The 17,640-nt window shown below is 46.8% G+C and overlaps 2 protein-coding genes across 14 annotated transcripts in view; one reads left to right on the forward strand and one right to left on the reverse strand.

The window, feature by feature from the left end:
- On the reverse strand, window positions 1-13,213 carry CKAP4 (cytoskeleton associated protein 4). Its single transcript, XM_062492521.1, is given in 5 exon segments — window positions 1-3,077; window positions 7,475-7,837; window positions 7,839-8,020; window positions 8,023-8,404; window positions 13,160-13,213. Coding segments are annotated over 5 exon segments (2,313 nt in total). The 3' UTR covers window positions 1-1,745.
- Window positions 13,157-17,640, forward strand: part of TCP11L2 (t-complex 11 like 2) — a 15,704-nt gene continuing 11,220 nt past the window's right edge. For 12 of the 13 annotated variants that reach the window (XR_009933162.1, XR_009933163.1, XR_009933161.1 and 9 more), the window contains exon 1: window positions 14,268-16,329. The gene's annotated coding sequence lies outside the window, so the exon portion shown is untranslated. Of the gene's footprint in view, window positions 13,490-14,267; window positions 16,330-17,640 lie in introns of those variants that run through there. The other variant, XM_062492111.1, reaches the window with a different exon arrangement.

Here is a 17,640-nt window from a genome sequence, read left to right on the forward strand (position 1 = left end):
TGCAAAGAATATTCCAAATGTTTATTATGTATTAAAAATACTGCAGATAAGCCATAGAGTTCATTTCACAGTAACCTAAACAACATTGTTCAAGAACTTGAGAAGTCAACAAAGAACAGTGCAGTTCCAACAGTGACAACAGTTACCTTAATGCCATGGCTCCCTCTTTCTCTGACAGCAATTCTTTCCTGTTTAAAGTGGGAACAACACTGGATATGGTTCAGTATCCTATTTACCTAGGAGAACTCCTTTTCACGTGTGCTGTTCCCATTTCTGGGAGATGCTATTTCTAGGAATTTTTCATCTAACACAGTCGAGGATCTGTCTGGTCCAGGGTGAGGTGGGCATGATGCCCATGGCCTATTTCCAAGGTATCCATGTGCAGACTCCTTTACCAATTATTTGGATAAAGTTCAAAAGTAGACTTGAAAAGGAGGGATATTAGAAATCCTTTGGAGGAATATTAGAAAACATTTCCAAAAGGACAGAAAACCAAAGAAACTCCACGAGGAAGTGGTTTTTAAAAGACCATCTACAGAATTATGACACTTTTTCCTCACTTTCCTAGAGCAGGTCTCCTCAAAGAATCCTCTGCTACCAGTGCCCTAGCCAGACACCTGGTGACAAAAATAGTGACAAGAATCAGGCACGAAGTCCTGAATACATAACACAAGTTAAGGTCGCTGTCAGCTGTGTGAAAACTTGGAAATGTATATGCCATAGAAGCAATTCTGCTGATTTCATGGTGATTTTCCCTCTTGTGTGTTTTGGAGTGTATTATTGCTGTTGTTAGCACGCTTGTTATATATGGAACACAACAGGTGTAATTTTGGTCCTTCTCTTTCCTCAAATTGGTGATGATTTTACAGAAAAATCCCTTATCAAAGACCAAATCAGATCTTTCCAAGGAAGACATGGCCTAATCACATAAACAATCTAACAGTATGACGAAAATATTACTGTACCCTCTTGAAACTAATCCCATCCTTCCGATGTCCCTTCTAAGCACTGATCTTCTGCACCAGCAGCTGAGGATGCTGGCAAAGAAGCCTGTGATCACAAAGAATGAATCTCTTAGGCCTTAGCCCCAGGCAGTGTCACTTACCTCAGGCCTTGTTAGTTCCTTGGTACAGATTAAGGTCTCACAGAAATACACTACAGCTCAGCTGACCCTTGGTACACTGACCACACATCTGAGTCCCAGATGGCAGAAACAGATGAGGTGCTCCACGCCTGCTCCACTCTTAAATTCACCACAGTAAATAGTTTAAGATAGTGTGTAGTTTTGTTTCTTAAACCAAAACATCCCAGTAAAATCCTCAGTGAGTGCAGCAGTATGCTTTGGGTACCAGAACAGCTGTAGCCCTTCTGTGTGGGGTTATCTAGTGTCAGTGTGAAACACCTTCATGCCATTAAATATGTGCCCATGCTAATGAGGCTGTAGTGCCTTAGTTACACCACTACACTTAACAGTGGTACAACTTCACAGAGAAGATGAGCCCTTAAGAAACTCAACCCCCAACTAAACTCATGTTTTCTTAAAATAAAATTTAGGGGAAAGATAAAACCAAACAACAGAAACTCCAAAAACACTATATGGAAAAGAAATAGGGAAATAAGCAGAACTGTCTCTATTGTATTCTTATTCTCTTTGGAGGTATCAAATTGCTTTTTAAAAGAGTAAAAAACAGGGCATACAAAAGCTATTCTCCTTAACCCATTATTTGCCCAAGGAGCACCACTGCCTAAATGTTTTCATGTATTTTTTCTACTTTAACGAACAACCTTTCCACATCATTCCTCAGGTCATCTATTGAGCTCTTCACAGACTCCAAGTTGTTCTCATTATTTTCAATTTTCACTGAATAGGCGACTAAACTATCCACTGCAATTCTCATCATTTTCAAATCGGAATCAACCTGGCTAACAGAAGACCTCAGTTCATCTACAGAGCCTTCCATAGAAGAAAACTTCTCAAGGTAGCCTTGAGAAAGTGTTTGACCTGCCTGAACATTTCCTTGATCCAACAAAGTACTAATTTGCTTCTGGACATCCTGGAGAGCACTAGAGGACGGCAAGTCACTGATGCTTCTCTTTAAACTTTCCATGTCGTTGTACAGCGAAGTCTGTGCCTCACCAAGATTTTTCAGAACATCTGTGACTGAAGTTTCGTCTGTATTTGAGAGTCCCTGAAGACTGGTAATGCTTCCTTCTAGAGTACTGAGCTTATTCTCATACTCTGCCTCCTTAGAAAGGAAAGATTCCAACTTTTCACTGTTTTGAGCAGCAACAGATGCTAGAGACTCTAGGCTGTCTTCTATGTGCCTCAACCGAGACTCCAGTCCTTCACTGTTCTTCCCAAAAGTTTCTAATGCTTTTCTGAAGAGTTCATTATCTTCCCATTTGTTGAGGTTGGTTTTAACTTGCAGTAAATCTTCATCAAGTCTTTTAATGTCACTAGGGAGCTGCATAATAGCATCCTCAGCTCTCAGAACTTTCTCTTGTAAAGCTTTTAATGAAAGGTGTTCAGTGTCCGCAGCCTCTTTGAACTTCTCATGTTCTTGTTTGAGGTTGACTAACTCTTTCACTTCAGTGTACACATCAGACTCCATGGAGTCTATTGTACTCTTCAAGGTCTCTATGTCCTTTTCTTTCATTTTCATGGATGCTTGCATCTGATCAAAAGCATCTTTTAGCACCTTAATTTCATGTTTATACACATCTGCCTGTTCTAGTGAACCAACCTTTGTTTTCATATTGTTGATTTCATCTTGGCTCCTTTGCTGGACTTCAGTGAATACAGCAATATTATCATTTATAGATTTGGTCAGCTCTGTTAGTCTCTCTTCCACTGTGTTTTCCAGAGACGTGAAGTCTCGTTCCCTTGCATCCTTCACCATGTGAATGCCGTCAGACAAGTCTTTCAAAATTTCATTTTGCAGCTTCTGAAGCACTTCGCTGATCCGGTTTATTTCACTCTCCCCTCGTTTAACAGCCTTCTCGCTCACCTCCTGCTTCTGCTGAACAATTTTCATCATGGATTCAAATTCTCCAAATGTGGTTTGAAGAGAACGTACCTAGGCCAGAAATACATATGGTTAATACCAGTAATTTCACCCTTTTTGTCCAAGATCCTTATCACCCTTGTTATCAGATGAAATTGTTACCTTGCAATCCTACATGCCCCATACCTGGAGTGACTCAGTGGCATACAGATACAGGAGGCACAAAAAGCCCAGCATCTTGAGCCTTACAGCTCTACAGTATATATGCCTTCTGTTAAGGCTCCTTGGCCTCACTGACCTGCCACTCATGATCTATGAAATCTGTGGCAGTGGAAAAGGAACCCAGGTCTCCAGAGTCCGCATGCAGACCCCTGAACTATCCCTCCCCTATAGGATTCCTGGTACTAAAGACCACAAGTCTTTAGCAAAGGGGGGGGGGGGGGGGGGGGGGGGGGGGGAACCAAACCAAAGGAGTATCAGGCATCAACTTCGGAATACAGAAAAGCTGGGATTCGATTTCATCAGGCAATTCCTGACCATGAGAAAAAAGTTTCACGGTAGATTAAGAAAGAGAGAGACAGGAAAAATTAGAGGGAGGGGGAGCTGGGATGGAAGGATCAAGGAATGGAAATAGTAATCATGACATTTTGCCACTCCTAGACACCAATGGAAACACAAGAGATATTTTTTGTCAACTATTTTTTTAAGATTAGAAAAAAATAGGAAGTCTTTAATGTTCTAAATAGTTAGCAGCTTGTTTTTCCCACTCCTGCATACGCCCACACACTCGAAGTGAACAGTACACACAGAGAACAAAAGCACAGCAGCTGCCAAGGGCCTTGCATCTAGCTCAGGTTAACAGAAAGTTTCTACCACTGCATCAGGTACACTGTTAAACTTCTCAATTACAAAAACTATCTTTACAACTGGTTTTAGTAGCAGCGAGAGGGATAAGGTCAAGGGGTGAGGGGCAACATGTTCATTTACTCTCACATTTAAAGATAAGATCCAGGCTAGGGAAGCACACATTACTTAATTTTGAGGCCAAGCAGAGCATCAGTCTTAAGACTGTGGAGAAATCTTTTTGTGAATGTGTGGGTTGTACTTTCTTAAACTTAGTAAAGCTATGTAAAAACTCCCACTGGGTGCAAGAGGAATCCATCACATAGAAAATACCTCAAGGCTTTGGCAGGATGGCAAGTGCTGAGTAATGCACGTTGCCTTGCCTCACACTAGTCCCTGTGTCTGAAGGGTATATTAATCAGCCGTGCCACATGGGCTGCCATGTCTACTGATTAGATACACAGCTGGAGGGGTGGTTTTATTCTATAAATAGAAAGAAGTATATTTTATATGGTTTTAGAGAGAAATACACAGAGGAGCCTTTATTTCTCTTCAACTGAAGCAAGCTCCAGCAGTTCCCATGAACCTAGACATTATTTTCAAAAGACCTAACACACATCCTAATTAGAAATTATTTCTGTGTATTTTTGCAAATCCCTGCCTAAATCCTCCTTAGTTTTCAAGAAAGTCTACACTGTGCAAGGATTGTATAATTTGGCCATGAGACTTGCCCTTGCTTTGACAGATCCCTGCAGTTTGAAGAATACCCATTAAGATTATTTATTTTCTCCATCTTCAGCAAAAAGGTTTCTAATGCCTTTACATTCCCTACACTTGTATTCTCTAGTGTTCCCATAGGAAATTAGAAATGAACTAAGGTGGAGAAGGTAATACTGCCATACACATTGCAGCTGGGCACCCATCATTTGACTGATTTACCAACCTTATTTTCGTTACATCTTAGCTGTCATTCATTCTGATTATTTCCACAGAGAGCAGAGACCTTTTTCTGTATCACTATAAATGGAGGTCAGAAATCTAACAGGGTAACACAGGAAAGTTCTCCTTCCCTTCCTATTATGGTGACACATTTCAACCAAATCACTGAATTCATATTTGCAAGTAACTAGCTTTTTAGTCTAAGGAATCAGAAATAGCCAGAACTCTCCAGAGGGCTGAGTCTCTGCGACTGTATGACTGACAGAGATAGATCCCACCTCACACAGTGGAAGTACTTTATACCTGCTCTGCATTGAGGCAGTGTTCATGGTGTAAGTTGAAGCTATTCCCCATCTGGGCCAGCCACCTGAAGATCAGAGAGCTCTGATAAAATAAAACGGACTGGTATAACAAATTATACCAGCTTCTAATCTGATTTGTCCTAACCAAGAGCCATCAGGGCTCAGAGCAATACCCTTGCACAAGAGGGGTAAAAACTCGCAGCTTCAAAGCACTTGGTCTGTGTGTGAACCTTCATGTGAATTTGCGTTTTTGGCATACATGGCTGGTAAGATTTAAAGCCATAGCCCTTGAAAGATTTAACATCACAAATAGTACATAAAAATGTATCTTCAGCCAATGACTACTCTTTTCTCTAACTGGTCGTATTATCTTGTGTTTAAACACCAAATGATCTTGGCCTCTCTGAGAATGATGCAATGCTAAAGACTAAACTTCCACATAATTTCCTTTCTCCTTGATGTGTAAAGCAGATGAGTTTATATAATGCTTACTCCTGACAGAAGCTGTCTGCAGTCAGATGAAGGGCAAAGCAACACAGCAGCCTGTGTTGATCCTACACCTTCCTAAAGCAATGAAATACAGCCTGCTCTTCTCTCTCTCAAGTACATTCCTGTGTCGCCAAACCACAGCAACCGAAACTTCCAAGGGTTACATCGAAACCCTGTGATCTCTTTCTTTCCCCCACCTTTGACAGCCATCTGCTATACACAGTCAAGTAAGTTTCAGTTGTCTTTGAAATCAACTGTTTATAAACTTCTGTTATATACTCCTCTCCTAGAATTTGTAACTTATGATTTTCTGCAGTGACATGGAGATGGGAGGCAGCAAATTGTCCCCATTCCTTTGATTAAAAGGGCTTATACATTGCATGTACATCTGAGTTCTATACTCACGTATTGTAGTTTTACATCTTGCCACTGCAATTTCTTCCTTCTTACAGTCTACAAATACGGCTTAAAAGCCAGTAAAAAGCAACAAACTTTGCTAGTTCAAATCACTGTCCTGTCACCAGTGAGTCAACACCCCAGGATTTAAATTTAGCCTCAGACACAGCCCTATAGCCCTGAAGTTTACAACTCTTCTCCCTCACTGGCATGAATTTTCCTTTTCCTTCTCGTTGTACGGGACAGGAAACACCAAGACTGATGATATAATCTCTACATGTGCAGGCCACTGTGTTTCTGGAAGCACCAGTGAACAGCCAGACCTCTGCCAGTGCCTCTCCCCCCACTGCAGCCCAGGGCCAAGCTCACAGGGAATACAGGGAATCTGAATGGTCTGCCATGCAGAAAGCAGACAAGCTGAGACAAGAATTTCCTTTTCTTTGATCTGATTCAGTCATAACTTCACAAATTGTCTTCCAACCAATTAACCTACTCCTGGGGAAAGAGTTTATTTGTATGTTGATGATATGTAATCGCAGGTCCCCTTTTAAAAGGTTTTAGGCACCCTAGGACATATCCAAGTGGACAATGCTATTTGTGAAACTATAGCTAGGAGACTAAGGGCCTGAGTGACAAAAATGAGGGAAATGAGCATCTATTTCACTTCACTTGAGCCACATCCTGTGCCAGCAACTTCACAGCTTTTTCCATGTCCCTGGACTGCCTTGAACACTGCGAGCCTCACTCCCTTGGCCAGAGACTGCGGCAGGAACGTGGGAGGCAGGGTACTGCAGCAGTGTTTCTGGCACAGGCTCCGTCTTTCGGTGAAGCTCACATGGGCTTTGTTTTCTAGGGTGCGGGGCCGCCGAGGCAGGATCCTGGCCCAGCCTGACAGCGCTGCCACCCCGCGTCCCTCGGCGTGCTCACCTGCCTTCCCGACAGGCAGCGACGAGCAGCTCGTCCGCCCCGCTAGGTTAAAGAGATTTGCGGGCCTCGAAGATACAGAATTACAGGCAGCAGGCTCCTTCGGAACGGCAGGTCCGCACCGCTGCCAACACCTAATGCAGCGTGCGGGCTGCTTTCCATAAAATGGCTTCGGGCACAGGCTCTGGAAAAGCGAGCCGGGGGCTGCGGCCACCGCCGCGGGTCCCGTCCCGTCCCGCCCCGTCCCGCCCAGCTCCACGCTGCCTGGCAGGGATTTCTCGCTGCTCTGGGGCCACGTTTGCAGGCACGGGGAATACGGCGGCCCCGACTCCATCTGCCCCTTCAATGCCGCGAAAGCATCTTCGAGGGAGCACGGAAGAGGAGGGGAAGGCAAGGGGACACGCTCTCTTTCCCCAAGCCGGGCCACCCGGGAGCCGCACAGCTCCTCATTTAAGGGCGAAGCCCCGTGTCCGGCCCCCTGCACAGGCGGCTGCCGCCCCCCGCCCCGCCGAGCAGCACCGAGCGCCCCGACGGTTCCCAGCCCGCCAGCCCCGGCGGTGCCCGGTGCCGCGCTACCTTCTGCACCACGGTGTCCAGGGTGGCGGCCAGCTCCTGCCGCTGCCGGCCGGAGGCCTCCACCTCCCGGGCGCTCCGCCCGACCTCCTCCTGCAGCTGCAGCACGTACCAGCCGGCGGGCAGCGCGGCGCCCAGCACCACCGCGGCGCCCAGCAGCATCGCCCAGCCGCGGCGGGGGCCGGCGCCGGAGCGGCCCCCCCCGCCGGCCCTGCCGCCCCGGCCGTGCCCCGCCGCCGCCGGCTTCTTCGCCGCCGGCTCCTCGGCGCCGCCGGGCTGCGCGCCCTTCTCATTGGCGGTGGGCGGGCTGCCCCCCTTAGCGCCCCGGTGCTTGGCGGCCGACATGGCGGGAGGCCGCCACCGCCGTTCGTACGCAGAGCGGGAGCAGCGGGAGCGGGCGAGAGAGACAGAGGGGGAGGAAAGGAGGGAGGATGGAGGGAAGGCGGAGGCGCCGGCCCGGGCCGCGCCACGCTCCCCGCCCCGCCCCGGCCCCCGCCCCGGGGAGCCGCCACGCACACGGGGATGGGCTCCGTCCCTGACGGGGGCGAACGTGGCGCACAGGGCCCAGCCCCGTCCCCAGGGGAGCAATGGGACCGGGAAGCGGCGGGCGGGGCGGAGGGGAAGCCCCGGCCCGGCCGCGCGGTGACAGAGCCTGCCCGGACCCGGCGTGGGGGTCTCGGAGCGAGGAGCGCTGTGCGCGCCCGCAGCCTCCGGCGTCCCCCAGACCAAACCGGCCCGTCTGCCAGTTTCTGGCCCCGCGAGTAGTTTTGGTGGCAGAACGCGGCGGGATTCTGCCTCACGCAACTTCTGTTTTGTTTGGTTGTGATTTTGGCTGGAATAACTGCAGCAAGCTCCGGAATGACAAAGAGAAAGGGGTGGAGAGAAAGTTCCTTTCTCCGTCCTCAGCCCCTCTCCCCAGCCCGTTTCTAGCGCCTGCAGAGCAGAGACTTAGCTTCGGGCTGGTCCCTGGGGACCCGACAGCTGCTGCCCTGGCTGGCAGAAGGGCTCCAGGCCCCAAGCAAGCCCCTCTCAGGGCTCGGACGGCTCTGTCCGAGACGGAGAGACCGGGAGCTCAGCACCGAGCCTGCCCGTAGAGCTTTTCTGCTCCGAACATGCTTCTTTGGCTCCCCACGAGCCTGCTGCCTTCATCTTCCCCACGGAGCGGGTCACAGGACAGGAGGGGAAAGGGAAAAGCTGAGCAGGCCTTCCTCTGTGCTTTGGGCTCCAGCTGAGCTTGAGGCACTGAATGCATCTGTTTCACTATTTGATTGCAGCAAGAAATTAAACCAAGTTTTGTCTTGGAAGACATTTTATTTTCTTGGTCTTTCCTTTGATTACAGTATATTCTTCCTTTACATATATATATATATATAGACATACATAAAAAATAAATTTTATGTTGAGTATTATGTAGAAACAGTGAATCGTAAAGTCAGTAGGGTCACACACCCTGATGTCAGCCTGTCAAATACAGTTCCACCTCTGCCAAGCCTTAGGATAAACTGAACTGTTTAGTCTATACATGATGTTCTAGTAACTAATAGAATGGGTGATAAGAGGAGAATTTATAGTGAATTGTCTCAGGGATTTTTAAGCACAATTCTGTCAAATGCACAGACCTGAGGGGATGTTGGAGTGACTGCAGGCTATGGGCACCACAACAGAACTTACTGCCCTGACCCTAACTAGTGACAGAGAGCTTGCATGGGGTCAGGAGGTTGTCTTAAATATATCCTAGAGGTGGCTGAAGCTGGTATGATGGGACTTACACTAAAGCAGGTGAGGAGCCCTCAGAATAATATGTCTTCCTCAATATGAGGAAGTAGAGATCTTGAGAGTAGAAATCTTCAGCAGCAAACAAAGTACCCCGGGAAAGCTACAACAGCAGTTTCCACTGTGAACATCTACCCACAGCCTTAGTTGTCTCACACTTTATGAGAAGGGGATATCAGATTTCTGCTTAGGAAGGGCCTAGAAAGGCTAGGATTTGTAGCAGTACCCTAAGACCCCAGGACTTTAATTCTGAAGCCGTTTATTTCAGAGTTTACTGTAAAAACTGAGCCATATGGACTTCAGCAGAGAATAACCAAGAGGAGCATCAGTATTACGTATCAAGGGATGTAAATCTGTTTCAGGCAGCATAGGTAACTGTCACTATTTCTCCTTCTCTCGCTTGGTAGTGACAAGGAAAATGTTAGCAATGTACTACCTACAGTAGTAGGTAGTAGAAAAAAGATTTTTCTCACCGTGGAACCAACTCAAGCCATTCTGACCAAGAGTACCATTCTACAAATAGCTTTTTGTTGTATTTGATGCTGTGGGTCAACCTCTATTTCCTTTGTACAGAAAGACCAATTACTAGTGCTGAGGGGAGTGTGCATTAGGAATTTGCTGAGGTGGTGAAGTTGCTAGACTCTGCAGACAGGTGTGATTGGGGAAACTACAGATGTACCATTTTCTCTCACAAGTGTCAATGTTCTGTTTTGCCTTTGTGTGAATTTGAAGACAAATACTTCAGTGGGGAGAAGTAGCAAACCTGTTTGCCTCTCACGAGACTTACTTCTCCTTGGAATACAGGAAACTCCACAGAAGAACAAGCTGAGAAAGCATCCTTACACCTGCTTTGTAGTCTTTCTGTCTTGACCTTGAGCCCATTATCAAACCTGGGCCTGATGATCTCAGTCAACCCAGAGTCTTAACATCCATCTGTTAGCACTAAAGCCGGTCTGCCTGGCTGAGTTATTAGGATTAGGGAAAAATGTCTTGTGACTTTAAGTTATGTTCTCAATTTAGTTGTCATGGGCCCTGGTATAAACTATAACATACCTTGCCCTTTCCTTCTCCTCCCACACTAACCATGAGTTGGCCACATACTGGGACATTTCTGACTGACGAGGCCAAATGCAGCTGCACATCTTATCCACTCAGTAGCTGCCTTGCTGTTTGCTGGATAAAGCAGAGCATTAATTGCAGGCTTTACTGTCTTTGCCAGTTTTGCTAGTAACAGTAAGGAAGGTTACAGGCCAACTTGCTGCAAAGAGTGAGCACAAACTAGTCCTTCATTTCAATTAATGATGCTTCTGTAGTAAAAGGCCAAGAGTTAAAGTTGACTTGAGACACTAGTCAAAATTCAAAATGTGTACCTTTGTTGTGGTTTAACTCCATCTAGGAAATAAGTACCACAGCTGCTCTCTCTCACCCCACCTGTCCCCAGTGGGATGAGGGAGAGAATCAGAAGGGTAAAAGTCAGAAAACTTGTGGGTTGAGACAAAAGCAGTTTAATAGCTGGGAAAAAAAATAAAGTAATATTAAATTGTAGTAAAAATGAAAATAACAAAGAGGTAAATAAAAGCCAAGTGATGCAAATGAAAACAATTTCTCACCAGCAACAGCCTGATGGCCACCCAGTCCCCAAGCTGTGCCCCTGCACCAACCTTCCTGCAGTTTTATTGCTGACCATGACACCAAATGGTATGGGACATCCCTCGGGTCAGCGGGGTCGGCTGTCCTGGCTGTGTCCTCTCCCAGCTTCCTGGGCACCTTTCTCCTTGCTGCTGAGATGGGGTGAGAGGTGGAAAAGGCCTTGACTCAGTGTAAGCACCATGCACCAGTAACTAAAGCATCCCTGCATTATCAACACTGTTTTCAAAACATATCCAAAACACAGCCCCTTGCCACCTACTAGGAAGAAAATTAACTCTATCCCAGCCAAATCCAGGACATACATGCATGTACTATATAAGACACAAGGACATTGATCTTGTTAATTGAGCAGAACAAATTTAAAGGATGTACAATTATTTTTCTGGCTGACATTGGGGACAGCAGAAAATGAGAAATGAGCAGCATTTCTCTGTGGAGAAAATCTTTCCATTAGGTAATCTACTTCAAGATCCATATAGTGGCCTATAGCTTCAGTGCCTCTGGATAAGGAAAGAACTGAAACCAAAAAGAAGGGGAAGTGCTGAGTACTGCAGTATCTAATTTATTCTTGAATTTTGGACCACAATCTCAAAGCATGTCCTTGGTGCCTCAGCTATACATACAGATGTACATCTCTGATGTGGTAGATTAGATAGATAGATAGATAGATAGATCGATAGATAGATAGATAGATAGAGTGAGCTGTGTGCTTAAGAATGGGCTCCAAAACAGCTGGTGTGCTTGTGAGAGGAGGACACTGCACTGCTATAGCTTAAAAAAAAATTTGTTTTAAAGGCATTCCTTTCTGGAATCCCATCCCTTACTCCATGATTTAGGTGGTATCCCTGAGATACTTTTCCTCCTGAAGTTATCTTTCATACCAGTATTTAGACGCTACTTTACTTGGTGAAGCTGACCTCTGTCCCTCCCTGTGGAAGCTAGGCCACTGAGCAGCACAGTTTTCCACAATTGCCAGACCACAGAGACACAAAATGGACCCTGAATCACTGGCTCTGGTATTTTTGCAAGCACTCTTTGTGCAGTTTTAGCTCGTTAATTAATAAAAGGTGCCAGCAGCCATCACAGCAAAAACTCATGTTTTCCCCATATTTCAGATGGTGTCTAAGCAAAAATGAATGTAAAAACTAATATTAAATTATGTCCTTGGAAGTCATAACAGTTCTGTACAAAGCAGCCCATCTGTATACCATCACAGTCTTCTCCAAAGGCCTTTTGAGGCTCTTTAAGACTTGTCATTGCCATGTGACATGCATAAAGTGGGGCAAAGTAGTGCAAATACAGTGATTTAAAACATTGTCTTCTTTATGGAAGATATCGGATTAGGCTGTTGGACTTAATCCCATTTAATGTCTCTGAAGGCCGGGCTGACAGGTGCCCTGCAAGTGTTCCCTCTCCAACCAGGCCCTTGGCACTTGCATAGCCAAGCTCCATTCCTCACTTCGGGCCCTTGATTTTATAGCAGAGGTTAATGGGACATACATAATGGGACATAGTGGGCTTTGGTCTACCCGAATACAACGCCTATTCTGTGCAGTTCACCACGTGTGCTAAAGGTTATCTGCAGGAAGGGGAGCTCTGTCTTCATGACGGGCAAGGCTGGCGTTAGCGAGCTCTTGCCTCAGAGATGACGACCGGTGTTTTGCCCTCCTTGCTTCCTGGTGGGTGAGGCAGCAGTGGCACGTAGCTCCTGTGACAGGAACAGGTGATGACCCTGACAGGTATTGCTGGCCCGGTGGGTGCGTGAAGCTGCCTGTGCACGAGGTCAATACAGCAATAAGCAAAGCATTTATAATGATAGTGCTGCACTGCCTCACGCCGCGTTCCTCAGTGGGAGCTCAGCAGGCCTTCGGACACCAGAGCCATGAGCGAGACGGGTGACTACAAGTGAACTCAGCACGGTGCCGAGTGGCTCCCCTGAAGCTGCGCTGGTAGGGCTGGCAGTGGGGGGCCAAGATGGCGCGTGGGGGGCGCCTCACCGCCCATCACTGCTCATCGCCAGAGTAAGGAAGCCAGGGCAGGAACATAGTTAAAGCTCCCTTTGCAGCGCAGCGCACAAAGGCGGCCACACGCGGCCTGAGGCACGCTCCTCGTCCCCTGAAAAGCACACCCCTTTCCCCCCACGGCCGGGCTCTGCGGGGTCGCTGCTCCCGTCCGTGAGGCGGCCCGGGGGCGGGGCGGGGGCGGTGCCGGCCCGGCCGAACGGGGCCCTTCCGTAAACACCGCCCGGGCCGTCCCCCGGCCTACCCCCCGCACGCCGGCACGGCCCATTGACAGCGCGGGGGGGGGCCGCCGAAGCATCTTCCCGTGTCGCCTCATATTTCTCCACGCTTACCGCCAGGTCGCAAGCAGAATGAGGAGGTGCGTGCAGTTGCTACGGGCTTAAGCGGATGGTGGCCCAAGCGCCTCGGATAATTCGCCGTTGGCAGGAGGAAAGAGATGACGTACCTCCCCCCTTCCACCGTCAGAGATAGACGTGCCCGAGGAAGACACTAATAGTCCGGGCTGGGTCTTTAAATCTGAGGGGGGGCGGTGTGCGGGCCCGGCGAGCGCCGCGCAGGACGGCGAGGGGCAGCGGTGAGTGACCGGCTGGGGACAGCGGGGCAGGGCAGGGCTGGGCTGCGCCGCGCCGGCGGAGCTGACACGCGACGGGGTGCCCGGGCACGCTGGCCGATGAGCCGCGGGGTGAGTCCGGGTCAGCGCTGGCTCGGGGGCTGCCACCCTCCGGTGCGGTGTGAGTGGCAGGGAGGTGGTGGACTGGCCCGTCGCTCTGCTGCCCCGGTGGGGCACCCGTCGCAGCAGGTGGGTTTCGCAGTTCTTGCGCTGGGTCCGTAGTTCTCCCCTTGCCCCGTGTCTCCTGGGCTTCCGCCATCCCTTAGTGTCCGCCGGGCCGACCCGTCCCGAGGGCCGCAGCCGCACGGTCCCCCCTGCAGCCCCGGTCGGCAGGGCAGGGGCACCCCGAAACCTCCCGGGGCATGGGGGCCGGAGCGCTTGGGGACGAGTGCCCGGGCTCGCCTTCTCTGGGGCTGACAGGGAGCGTTTCCTCCTCACTTCTGCCCCGGATTCCCTCTTCCCCCCCCCCCCCAGGCACGTCCTTGGAAACGCTGTTTGTTTTGGTCGGCGAGTGCCAAACTCCTGCCTTTGCAAACTGTTAAAAACATGGGGCCGGGGGAGGAGACCGACAGCGAAACAGATGGAGGAAGAGGAGGAGCCGCCGGCTCCCCTCGGTGTCGCTCCCCCCGCGGGGAGCGGAGCGGGCAGAGAGCGGCCCTGGGCTGTCCCGGGGGCTGCAGTCCCGCGTCCCAGCCCGACCTGGGCGGGCGGAGGTCGCTCCCCCGGGCAGCGCTCGGCTGTATCTCACTCTTCGCCGATACAGCTTTTTAAGCCTTCACGAAGAGAAGTGTTCAAGGGGAAGAGCTGTGAAACTAGAAGGCTAGAAGGGAGAAATGTCGGCTGTAGGCTGTGAAAAATGAGGCGGGAGGAAATGCAAGTAACTCTTAACAAAGGCTCTTTTCTGTTCTCGTGTCGTGAGTGGTGACAGAGGTGGAGTCGGTGAAAGGGTAACTCGAGACCGAACGAGATTCAGTCGGTGCCAGCTTGAAAATAGTAAGAATGTGAGCCCAGCAGAATAAACACAGTTAAGACCTTCATAGTGGTAAAACTGGACAGAGCACTTACAAGTCTGTGTGTCCATGCACACTTACTTCTTTGAACAAAGCAGGGCTGTGGAAAGCTTTTCCTTGAAGATGGTATCTGAAGAAAAAAACAAAAACTGAATCTGTCCTCCTCCCCCAGGTGCTTCATAAAATAACTGCTAAAGCAAACCTTCAGGAATAAAAAGTGTGTTTGTGTCTTCTGAAACTAACCTGATCTTGCAGTCTTGATAAGTCCTAAATGAAGAACCAAGTTGGGTGATGCAGTAACCAATTAAGAGCAAGATGTCTTTAAGCATCTACAGTTTTGTATTAATTTTATTTTTATTGAAAAGAATACCTGTCTAAATAGAAGAAATGTGAGAATTTATTTCTTCACTGTTAAATTAGCTAGAATCTTGGGGTTGGTACATGTAGAAGATATTTTTAGCTTGGTCTCCCATAGGGTTTATCCGTAAGAAAACCCTGCAGCATGGTACTGATTGAAAGAAAGCAAATGGTGTAATGAAGCCCACTGTGACAGTGTCTAACTTAATGTAAGTGTCAGTGTGGGTTGTCTTTAATGCAGTGGAGTAAAGCAGGTTGTGACCTCAGGCTGACCCTTTAACAGAACAGGTGGAATATTAATATGTGTATTAAAACAGCAACCTAACATATAAGAATTAATGAGCAAATAAAGAATAACAAGATAGTATTGTTTATCCAAGATGGCGAGTTACAAAGGGACCTTGCAAGGCAGAAGGGCTTTTTGAAATATTTTTATGTGACCATTATGCTAATTTAAACTTGAAGTTCTAAATTAACTTGGCTATTAGTTATTAATGAGGACTTCTGTGCTGTCTACAAAAATGTAAGGAAAATCAGTTCTTCCAGTGTATGCTATAAAGCAAAGACTAAGTGACTCAGTTGTCTATTGTTGTAACTAATTAGAAGTGCCTTTTTTGGTTTGCACTCACCTTTCATATTCTCAATTACTCTATTTTTGCCTAGGTGTTTTAGATGGCCCCTGAAGGTTCTGCTTGTATATTCATGTATGTTTAGTTTGGTGTGTTTGTCTTTTAAACTGAAAATTTAGCAATAAATGTTCTGAATCTGCAGAGTACACCCATTCTTGCTTCCCACTGTGTTTGAAGCATTCTACTAGGAAATATATTTAGTGTGGCAAAAGATTGCAGTGGTTTTTTTTTGTGAGTCATCTCCTGTTGCAGTGTTGAAACTTCTTACTTAAATTAAGCCTTCTGAAGCACTCTACTGACAGCTCTGCTGTCTGTATGTGTGCATGTATTGTAGTAGGTACGGTCTTGATACATCAAAATGCCATGTGCCTCTTTGAAATGCAGCTATTTGTTGCCAAAAGATCCTTTGCTGGGATTGGTGCTTAAGGACTTCATGTATATAGACTTCAAATTCAGCCTTAACCACTTGATCTTCTTGGAAATCAGGATAGGGTGGAAAATGGCAGTGCTAACTTGACTTCATGGCTGGTCTAGTGCTTCTTGCAGAAGCACCTTGCAAAGCTGAGTATTTATCAACATTGTCATACATAGAGGTAAGAAGAAGTTCATGAAATGATGTGTAAGTTGTGTGAGAGTATTTGGGGCTTTAATGGTCATTTGCCTTCTTCCATGTTCTTATCCTCTGAACTGAAGCAGTAGACACACTGTGAAGTGCTCGTACTCTGCAAGCAATTTGAGCCACTAAGCTGCAAACAGCGTTAATCAAATCTTTTGATGGACCCCCTGCTTCAACATTAATCTCTTGGAGGTTAGTTATTTGTATGGAAATAAAGGGATGTTATACAAGATTAAAGCCTGCAAATAGTGTTCTTATATTGATAAAAAAAAATTAGTTGGAGAGTAATAAAAACTTTGCAGACTCTGTACAGTGTTACTGTATTTAAGTAAGCAGTTCAACATGAAGAACCTCAAGTATGGTTTATAACTAGTTTGTCACAGCTAGTTTCTGGTCGGCACTTACTTTGAGATCTGTAACACTGATTTTAATTGAAAGTTTGTTTCTTCTCTAGTGTTAACTAGTGACCCATTTATCGTTGTAACTTAAATACAATTTCCATGCCGAAATATCTCTGGATTTTGGGGTTTTTTTTTAGGTTCTCTTGCAACTCTGTCTTGTTTAGCTGATGGTGTTTTAAATATTTGCTTGTTAGAAATTATAAAATTGCTGTTCTGATAAGAGTTATGATGCTTAAGATCACAGGTAATGCTTCATTTCTGTATGCGTGACCTCTGTGTTCTTGTGAAGTGTCTTGTACTGGCTCCTCTGGAACAATGATAAACTGTTAGCTGTGTTCTTGCTAATGTGGCCAATTCTTTTCACGAAAAACCCCAGATAAAGTATGGCATAAATAAGGTGTTCAAGTGCATCCTCTTGCATCCTCTTTCCTCTTGGGAGAGCAGGAAGAGTAAACACACACTTAAGAAATGTTAATCATCTCAATTAACAGGGGAGTGTTCATCAGTGTAGTAGCTCATCAAGTTATAAAGGCCTATTCAGGATGAGGTGATACCCAAAAAATCAAATGCTTTAAATTGTAACTAGGTGCCAGCATAAAGAAGTCTTCCTTTTCACTACTTTTTGTCTATCCCAGGACTGTACAATATATTGATTCACAAAAGTACAGACAAAGATCTTCCTTCTATTGCTAAAAGCGTCTTTTTTCCCAGTTCAGCAGTTGTAAAGTGCAGTGTCTCCTGCCTGCTGAAGTTGATGTGGTTTAGCAATAAATGAAGTTATATATTAGTTAAATTTGCTGATGGAGATCATTGCTGGCTATGTCTCTTCATAAAGTCCACTACAGAATGCTTCATGGCCATAATCAGAGATGGACAGCTACTTTTGGTATCTGAGCCAAATTCCTTTGGTAGTAATTACAGCTGACTTCCAGCTTCTCATTTTAATATTATTATGAACATATTTTTCACTTCCTGTCATGCAGTTGTTAAATTATCTGTATCTCACTGTGCAGCTGTCCACATTTTCTGCAGTTGCAGATTATCTGCCTGGGAGGCAGTTTCTTTACATAGACAGAAACACTGTGAAGCACTTCACTTCTCA

Source organism: Cinclus cinclus, chromosome 4 (genome assembly GCF_963662255.1).
Source record: "Cinclus cinclus chromosome 4, bCinCin1.1, whole genome shotgun sequence".
In the NCBI taxonomy this organism is placed as follows: domain Eukaryota; kingdom Metazoa; phylum Chordata; class Aves; order Passeriformes; family Cinclidae; genus Cinclus; species Cinclus cinclus.